The sequence below is a fragment of the Cupressus sempervirens genome, chromosome 4 (genome assembly GCF_028749045.1).
Source record: "Cupressus sempervirens isolate cs-2001-9-10 chromosome 4, ASM2874904v1, whole genome shotgun sequence".
NCBI lineage: Eukaryota > Viridiplantae > Streptophyta > Pinopsida > Cupressales > Cupressaceae > Cupressus > Cupressus sempervirens.
Window position 1 is genome coordinate 4793017 of NC_143121.1, and position 9266 is coordinate 4802282.

Consider the following 9266-nt stretch of genomic DNA (forward strand, 5'->3'; position numbering starts at 1 on the left):
TGAATATTTGAACACTTGACCACTTCTTTTTCATTTGTTGCTCTCTTGAATACAATTTTCATCTTGAGATTCACTCTTCTCTTCTTTGCTTCATTCTTCCATGTAACATGTTATTTTTTTCTAGGTGATCATTGCGGCTCCTATGAAGTTAAGTTTTGCATCTATCTTGTACACCAACTCCTATAGTAGGTTTATCAGTGATGACCTTCTGGAGTCTTGGGACAAGTATGTCTTGTGATAATGAAACATCATACTTTGGAAGGGAGATTCAGTGTGTGTTATTTTTATCATTTTCCTTTACTTAACCATTTTAGGGACCATGACAAGGTTTCTATTCCTTATTTCTTCCTTCACAATCTTGGAGCCTCTGTGATGGAGGTGAGGGATAGAAAGAAGAAGGGTAAAGTCATACCATCCTCCACCAAGGGCTTATCCTACATTTCTATAATTTTCACCTTGCCCTATATCTGCCCTAATGTATCACTATAGTGGATAACTAGGGCCCACAAAATCCACCTAGGTGTAGGGGTGGAGGTTGTTCTGCAACCCCAACTCCTCAGTCATCCTCATCTCCCTTTGGAAACACCAAAAGATGTAAGAAGAATTCAGATGGGTCCTACACTACTGCTAAAGAGCCTAAGGTGGAACTCTATGTTGAAATTAATATGGTTGGCTCTGAAGAGGAGAATGATGGGGCTTGTAGGAAGTCAAGTAGACCGACCAAGAGTCATGCAAGGAGAAAATATATGGCTAGTAGAATGATGGATATAGGAGAGGATGAGTCAAGGTTTGTAGTTAGCAAGAAGAGGAAGACAAGAAGAAAGGAGATGACGGTTAGAAAAAAAAATGCATAAGGAGGAAGAGGATAATGATGAAGAGACAGAGGATGAGACCTCATAATTGAAAGTGGGGAAGGATAAAAAGATTAAGGGGGCTAGTCATGACTCTACACATTTGTCTACTAGTTTCACTATGAACACCTTTGACTTCACCTCCATTGCCCATCCTCTTATCCAAACCACCTATGGCACTTCCTCGATGATGACTACCTCCCCAGTGAAGATTGAGAAAAAAGAAAAAGAAACGGTTTCTACTATCCCAATGTGTTGTAGGTTAATGATATGGTGATACCTAAAGGAAAATGTATTGGCTGCTAGGAGCTGAATGTTACTATGGGAGATACAAAATATGAGATTGAAGCTCTTAAGATCCAATTTATATCACTCTAGATGAGAGCCTTAAGACATTATCCAAAGTGCAGTGAAGGTGACTCATGTGAAGGAAAACATGCTTCAACTACTCCACAAAGAGAAGGAAGATGAGGGTCTTGAAATGAAGGACTCCAATAAACTATATGGCTTCTTGTCAGATGATTGGGCCAAGGTTTTTCTAGCAAGAAAGGGAAAGGAAAAGGCTAGAGTTTAATCCTTTGTTGTTTTATGTTTTATGTTTTATTTACTATGCTCTTGTTCTACTAGGATGTTCCACCTGGTAACTTTCTAGACTTACCCATTATGGCCTTAATGGATTTTAATAACATTTTAAGTAGTTGTTGATGGTATGCTTTAAGTAGGTGTAGATGGTATGTTTATATTTTTGTTAATTGGAAGAATTTTGCTCTAGTTGTTAGTAATTTTGCTATTATGTTAGATAAGAACTTATTCTAGCTATGCAAGTTGTAGTGGACCAAATATTTGATGTTGACAGATGGGGTTGTGAATGCACTGGTAATTTAGTTGCTAGTTATATGTTGTAAATGGTTTAACCATTATTTTGTTAAAGGTTAGCGTCTTGTTCTTTCTTGTTTTAATATAAAAAACAAAACTTATTAGGTAGATGCTAAAATATTGAAGGGTAACCATTAATTCTCAAAGAGAATTCAATTTTGAGCCCAAATAATATATGGGAAGCCATTGTAATCTAAAAGGAGTGAGAAGAAGTTTTAGGAGAATTCTAGTATATGTATGTTAGAGAAGGGTGATTGTAATCAAAGAGAATGAACGTTTGAATTTTATGAACTTTTCTTGTATTCTTAATGTGATAAATTGCAACAAATAAATAAAACTCAATTAATACTTTTTGTGACATAATAAATTATATTTTATTTAATGAATGTGTTATTATTACACTTGAAATCAAATCTCCACTAATTATTCAACCTTAAAATCTAGATTTGAAGAGGATGATATACTAATAACTCATTATCTCCAATTTGAACTCATGAATACAATTTTGTGAGCTCCCTCTTTATCGTTTGTCACCCCTATTTATATATTTCCCAAATTTGGTGTATAGTGTTCCTAAGATGGCATTTCTTCCACAAGAAATATCGATCCACACCAGAATTTATTTGTGAAATAGATACAGAACTTTATTTTCTGATAAAAAAGAGTACATGCATGACTGTTGATGAGTGGATTGAAATAGCAGCTACTAAGTTTCCTGACTTCTAAATTTTCAAACTCAGTTTCAAGGTGGGAACAGCAAGAAGATTATCCTTTCTAGGAATACTGGTCCTAAAGATCTCTGTCATATCCAACTCAAAGGGATCACCATTGCCTTCTAAATCCCAGTCAAAGCAGTGCACCAGCTGAGCCAAAACAAGCTCAATGTTTGCTATTGCAAATCCAGCACCAGGGCATCCTCTCCTTCCTGCACCAAAAGGCAGCATCTCGAAATCTCGCCCTTTGATATCAATATTCTTACCTATAAATCTTTCAGGCTTGAATGTTAAGGGATCTTCCCACACTAATGGATCTCTTCCAATTGCCCACACATTCACAATTAGCCTTGTTTTGTGAGGTATAAAGTAACCAGCAACAGTGCAGCCTTCTCTGGATTCATGTGGAAGCATTAATGGCCCTGGAGGGTACAATCTGAACACCTCTTTCACCACACATTGCAGGTATTCCATGCCCACAAGATCGGATTCTCTCACCATGCGCTGTTTTCCTGCTACACATTCGATTTCTCCCTGCAACTTCTTGGCAACATGTGGGTTTCTCACCATCTCACTCATTGCCCATTCTAAGGCATTGATTGTTGTTTCCAAACCGCCAAGAAACATGTCCTGTCAAAAGCAAAAATCAAATATTCAGGATATCCTTCAAACCCTGGCACTGAATTAAAGAAGGTAAAGCAAATTCAAGAAAATTATTCCTTCTTTCTGATGATGATATCACTAGGTGATCTGAAAAGTAGATTGAAATAAAACACACGGTTTAGTATAAAAGGTTGTTTAATTATAATAAGCATTATGAGATTTCCACAATCTATCCCAATGCACAATCGGTTTCTAGATTCAATTGTGTATTTTTTTTAATCATCAATATTTCGGATCACACACTGCGATCAATCATATCTTTCCTTCTTTTTATATCTTTTTCTCTTTCTTTTATCTAGATGATCGATCACACAGTGTGATCCGAAATATTGATGATAAAAAAAACTTACACAATTGAATTCAGAAACCAATTGTAGACTGTTAAAACTGGTACCAACAACTCGAGCAAATGTCAACATTAGCAGGAAAGCAGAGAGGGACATCAGCTGACGAGGATTGTTGCTTTAATGTGTTCTCTGGTGATTTTCAATCCATTTTCATTTTGTCGCATCTCCAAAAGCACATCTACCAGGTCCTTGGTATGGTTCTCATTTTCCTGACTTCCCCTGCTCCTGCTCCCTTCCATGTGTTGATCTATAATCTTCTCAACAACTGCATCAAAGAAGTTGTGGGCTTTCTTCATTTTCCCCTTCACACCAGTCAAGTCATCAATCCAAGCAATGGAAGGAATGAAGTCTCCAATGTTGAAAGCCCCAATCATCCTTGTGACCTCTTGCACCATTTGGTTGAGCTCCTTGCCTACCAAATCATCATCTTCAGAAAACTTTGTGCCAGCCAATGTCCTCCAGATTATAGAGGACATGAGAGATTCTATGATCTTGCTCACATTCACTGCTCTTTGTCCATTCTTGCTCTTCTCCCAAATGGCTTTCACTGCCAAAGAAACCTCCTCCTCTCTTATAAACCTAAAACTCTCAACTCTTTTGGCACTGAGCAACTCCATCACACACACTTTCCTCATGTGCCTCCAGTAATCTCCATATGGAGCCAAGCCCATATTTTTCTCATTATAAGCCACATACCTTGATGCAGCAGATTCAGGCCTGTTGGCAAAGGCTAAATCATGGGTTTTCAAAAACTGTTTAGCCATCTCAGAGGAAGAGACCACCACAGTAGGAGCAAAACCCAATTTCATGAACATAATGGGGCCATATTGCTTAGCAAGTTCACAAAGAGAACGGTGAGGGAGCTTCCCCAATTGATGCATGTTTCCTATGATGGGCCAAGCTATGGGTCCAGGGGGCAATCTAGAAGCCTTTGAATTCCTCTTCTTTGTGCCTAACACTCTGTACAAAACCCACAAACCCATAATGGTAAATACAATGGGCATAGACAGAGACCACGTTGTTTGAGCTCCTAGCATTGCAGGTATATCAGAATTTGCGGAAGCCATTAGAACAATTTGATATCAACTTACAAATTGCAGCCGGAAGGAAAGCTTTGTCTCACTTTCCATGCCTTCAACTCCAATTTATGGACTTTTCTTGGCAGCTGATCAGCGATCAACATGTCTGACGTTTAGTGGAGATTCATCCATTTTCCAGTTCCACCAAGTATTTCGTCCATTCAGAGCTAGTGACGGTAAATTCAAATCCCGTGAGTAGCGTGGCATAACAATAACAATACTTTATAAAAGCCAAAAACTTGCACATTTTGTCAAAATTAAAACTCTAGATTGTTTTGTTTTGAAAAAAATCACGCTCTGGCAAATCAAAAGTTGAGTTGATTTGATTTTTATCTTATGAAATGTGGAAATCTATTTAGTTGACTTCATTTTTTTTCTGGGATGTGTAATTTCTGGCATTCTGATGTGTAATGGAGACAGCAAAATAATTAAAATGTTGTAAAATTAGATAGTGATAAAAGTAAAATTAAAAATAATAAATAATATTTTTTTGTCAAGGTGTCTAGAATGTTCTATGTAATTTCTAAAAATATCTTAAATATGAAGAAGCATCATGTAAACTATCTTAAATCTATATGAAGAGAGATCACATAAGCAATCTTAAGTTTCTATTTGAAAATACATCATGTAAGCTTGTAGCTCTAGGATGACAAGATGATCAACAGATTACAAGAAAGAGAATGCTAAAATATTCAAGTTATATGATTCTGTAATCAATTGGACAAAAGAAAATTGTGCTATAGATTAAAATATTTCGATTAAAAATTTACATTTAATCTATTTATATAATTTGAATTTTAAAAGAATATGAAATGTCTAACATTTTTCTACGTCTAAGAAAGAGGCATATTGTATCTAACTGAAATTATTATATTGATAAAAAGTTCTGATTGAACTGGAAGTTCGAACATAGATTAGACAGGTGCAGACTTATGTTCCAAGCATATATTAAGTTGTTTAAACATATCTAATTCCCAATGTTACTCGAAACTTATTTCCTCAATTCAGTAGCTAGCCAGAAGAACTTTTCTATTCACCGTAATCTTGATGGCTAATAAGCGCTGAGGGGGTTTCAGAATTTAGCCAACAAATACTATACATAAATGGAAATTAATGACTTATCATCACTGGTAGTTTGAAAATTGAAAACAATAATACAGATTGTGCTTTTTATATGACTTTGAATCAAAATGGGACAGGCTAATGTCCATTCAAAATGCACTGAAGACAAATCAAAGTTAAATTTACTTTTTCCAGATTTACAAATAGTGGTTTTTTTCCAATTTTTTGTTGTTTTCAACTACAAACTATGCAGATCATGAACATCAAATGCTGAATTTTCAGAAAAATCCATGATATTTTAGATTTTTTGAAAATTGGCCAACTGTACAGTTTGAATAGAGGATATTGTTAATATATTACTTTTAATAAGAAAGTGTAGAAATAAAAAAAGCTTTTCAAACTTGAGAAATAACTTATTAAAGTCATAAAGATGTGAAAATATGTGAAATATATGATTATAAAGGAGAGAAAATGGATAAAATATATAAAGAAGAGAAGAAAAAGAAAATAACAAAAAATATGTGTATGTGTGCATACATATGTATCTATTTTTAATGTGAAAATAATGAAAAAATTAAGAAAATGAAAATGAAAAAAGATATACTCATCGGTTGAATTAGTAATGTTGGTATATATTATCACCAACACTCTCATGTTGAGATTTTTAAATATTAACTTGTATATAGAGAAAAATTGATTGAAGTACACTAATATATATTGTCATTTCACTTTTAAAACTAATGCATAAACGAGTGTGTTTCATAGCACTACTATTTAGTACTTTATACATTGCACCTCAATAAAGGAAAATGTCTTATAACATTGCATGTGCTATGATATTTTATTGTGCACCTATGAGGATAACATTTGTCACCCTTGAGGGGAACACAATTATGCTACTAGTAGAAAATGTAATTTCATGGACATTTTGTACAATCAAGATTTCTAAACCTTTTATCTCTACTACTTGATATTTACAGATAACTAAATTGATAAATATAATTAGGCCTAATTTTTTTATTTCATAGCTATTAATTGCATATATTTTCTATTTAATTGGTCCATATAGAATATGTCTATGAAACATGATTATTTTGACTCAATGACTTAATAATTTTCCATGTGAATAATTTAAAAATTCTTGTATGTATTTTTGCTCCTTTATTGATCCTCATCTATCTCTTTACTTCAAATCAAATATGTTTTAATACATCTAATCTTATCCTAGCAACATTCTCAATTATTTTGACAAATTTATCCTAATTAATATCTTGACATTTCAACTAACTATTCATTACATGTCTTACCTTAAAATTTCATCCAATAATCCATTACACATCTTATATTTACCTTGTATTTATTTTTATCTCATAAATTTTGATCTTGAGCGGGTCAATAATGAGATCAAATAGAACTATTCATAGCTTCAATCTATTTTTCTCATCCCTTTTAACGAATGGGTATGATTTGTCAAGCAAAACATTTGTGTAACATTGTTATATCAAGATACTTAAAGAAAGTTAATATATAATTGATTAACATGATTAAAAAATGACTATTCAAGAAACATTTATATTTAGAATTCAAATTACAAAGATGTGTGTACAATCCAACTACTCTCCTAAGAGTATTATCTTAAAACAATTTTCTAAGACCATAAACCTAGTGCATTGAGTTCAATTAAAATTTGGTTATGAAAATCAAATAAATTATGAAAGGTTGGAATGTCCCTTTTCTGATTTTGTATGATATTTCCAACCTCTAATCAGATCTATAAAATTAAACAACTAATATTACAAAGATCCACCAATTTCTCAATAAAACCCAAATCGGGTATGATCGAAATAGTACCAAAAGCTCCACAACTTCACAAATTATTAATAGATCTGAAAGTGGAAATTTTTACAGAAATTTCAGCAGCATAACAACCTACAAAATGACATTTCCAGATCTGTATAGCCTTTACACAACAGTTCACAAATGTAGGACAAAAACTATGCTCATCGGGCTCCCAAAATTAACACAAAAAGGCCCGAAAACACCACAAAACACTAATAATCTATCTTAGAAGTTCAATCACGTCCCAATAAATATATTCAGCTCTATTTTAACACCTTAAAGTTTGAAATACAGCAGCAACCCAAACTGATATGAAATACTCAACTTAAAACACCAAACTCATACAAAAAACACACCCGAAAAACCCACAAATCTGCACTGTTCAACACAAAGGCAAACTCTGTATGAGCATGCACATGGAATGGCTTCAAACTCCCGTCCTTAGCCTTCCTGAAAACCTGCAAACTCCCGTTCTTGGGTCTCCTTGGAAACCTGCAAACTCCCGTTCTTGGGTCTCCTTCTCCACAGGTTTGGCAGCCTCTGAAGAATAACAAAGAATGAGCAAAAATCAAGTTCTGGAATCTCCCAAAATGCCTCCAAACCCCTTAAAAGAGGGCATAACTGTAACTCACATCCAAGAGAGGTTAATGAAACATATTTTAATAATAATTTTCATTTATTAGTCCAACGGTTTCCAAAGATTAACCCCCTTTTTCTGAAACTTCACTTTCTTGGGCCTACCTGCCTTAGCAAAGATTATTATTTTTTAATTATTTGAAAAGGGGACATGACAAGTCCTCCCATCCCAAACATTGCTTGTCCTCAAGCAATGGCTGAACAATAAACCAATCAATCCACCTGGATCCCAAATGTAGTCATGAACTATACTACTACCAATTAACATAGGCTCTTGCAATATCCTCTGCAATATGACCAAGAGGAATCCATAATCAAACTGACAATTATAGCTCAACCAAACTCCAAAATCACAACTTCCACAGTCAGAAACCCATGAGACACAAAATCTTAGAACATCAAAACCCAAGTAAAGTGGACTACCAACATAGTAAATACCATCAATGCATTCCACTGGCCTATACGTAACGTACAATCCAACTCTGCAACAATGGTGAATGCTCCTGAATGAAACTGTACCAAGTATGGAGAATCCACACACTATACAATGCCTACAGTCAACACAACTCTGTAGATCACTGACCACTATCTCATAACCATAACTGCCATGCACCCCTGATGGTGAAAAGCCATCACAAGATAAATAGAAAGAATTGGAACCCAAACCAAATTTTTCTGCCATCAACTCCTCAACACAAGGATCAAATGCTAACTGATGTACATACCTTGCAATATAATGTTGATAAAAAAAACCAACCTTAGTCAACAACTCACCATGAACAAGTGATACAACCCACTGTGACTGATGACCAGCTAAGTCAGGAGATGTCATAGCCAAAGGAGTAGAATCAATAACAACACCCACTGAAGCATCACTCTGAAACTCCTGCTCTAAGTCATGTATTATCAAGCTGTCAACTGTAGAACCTATCACCATGTCATGCCCATCACAACCCTCATCCTGAGGTGTCAAACTATCCCATAACTGATGATAAGCACTAGGAACCAAAGTACATCTTTGTATCATCATCTCATCAACATGGTCATCAAAGGTAAATTGATGAGTGTACCTCATAGTGTAATGCCGATAGAATGCGCCAATCTTAGTCAGTGGCTCAGACTGTAATCCAGATGAAACTAACTGCAATTGATCATTAACCATGTTGGAACTAACTACTACCTCCGAAGATATCACCAAGG

General features: G+C 34.8%; 1 protein-coding gene across 2 annotated transcripts; it reads right to left on the reverse strand.

The window, feature by feature from the left end:
• Window positions 1-2345: 2345 nt before the first annotated feature.
• Window positions 2346-4729, reverse strand: LOC149559647 (cytochrome P450 750A1-like). 2 transcript variants are annotated; one of them, XM_089824226.1, is made up of 3 exons: window positions 4542-4729; window positions 3555-4410; window positions 2346-3070 (listed from the first exon to the last, which is right to left on the reverse strand). In XM_089824226.1, exons 1-3 carry the CDS (start codon window positions 4631-4633, stop codon window positions 2450-2452), a joined length of 1569 nt encoding a protein of 522 aa, XP_089680352.1. In that variant the 5' UTR covers window positions 4634-4729; the 3' UTR covers window positions 2346-2449. The 2 variants fall into 2 exon arrangements, with proteins under 2 accessions (XP_089680352.1, XP_089680351.1); XM_089824225.1 differs by having other exon boundaries at window positions 3555-4659.
• Window positions 4730-9266: the final 4537 nt, after the last annotated feature.

Coding starts and splice junctions, on each gene's coding strand:
- LOC149559647 (XM_089824225.1), bottom strand. CDS start 4,517: ATGGCTTCCGCAAATTCTGATATACCTGCAATGCTAGGAGCTCAAACA. Junction 3,071..3,554: donor ACATTAAAGCAACAATCCTC/GTCAGCTGATGT, acceptor TGCTTTTGACAG/GACATGTTTCTTGGCGGTTT.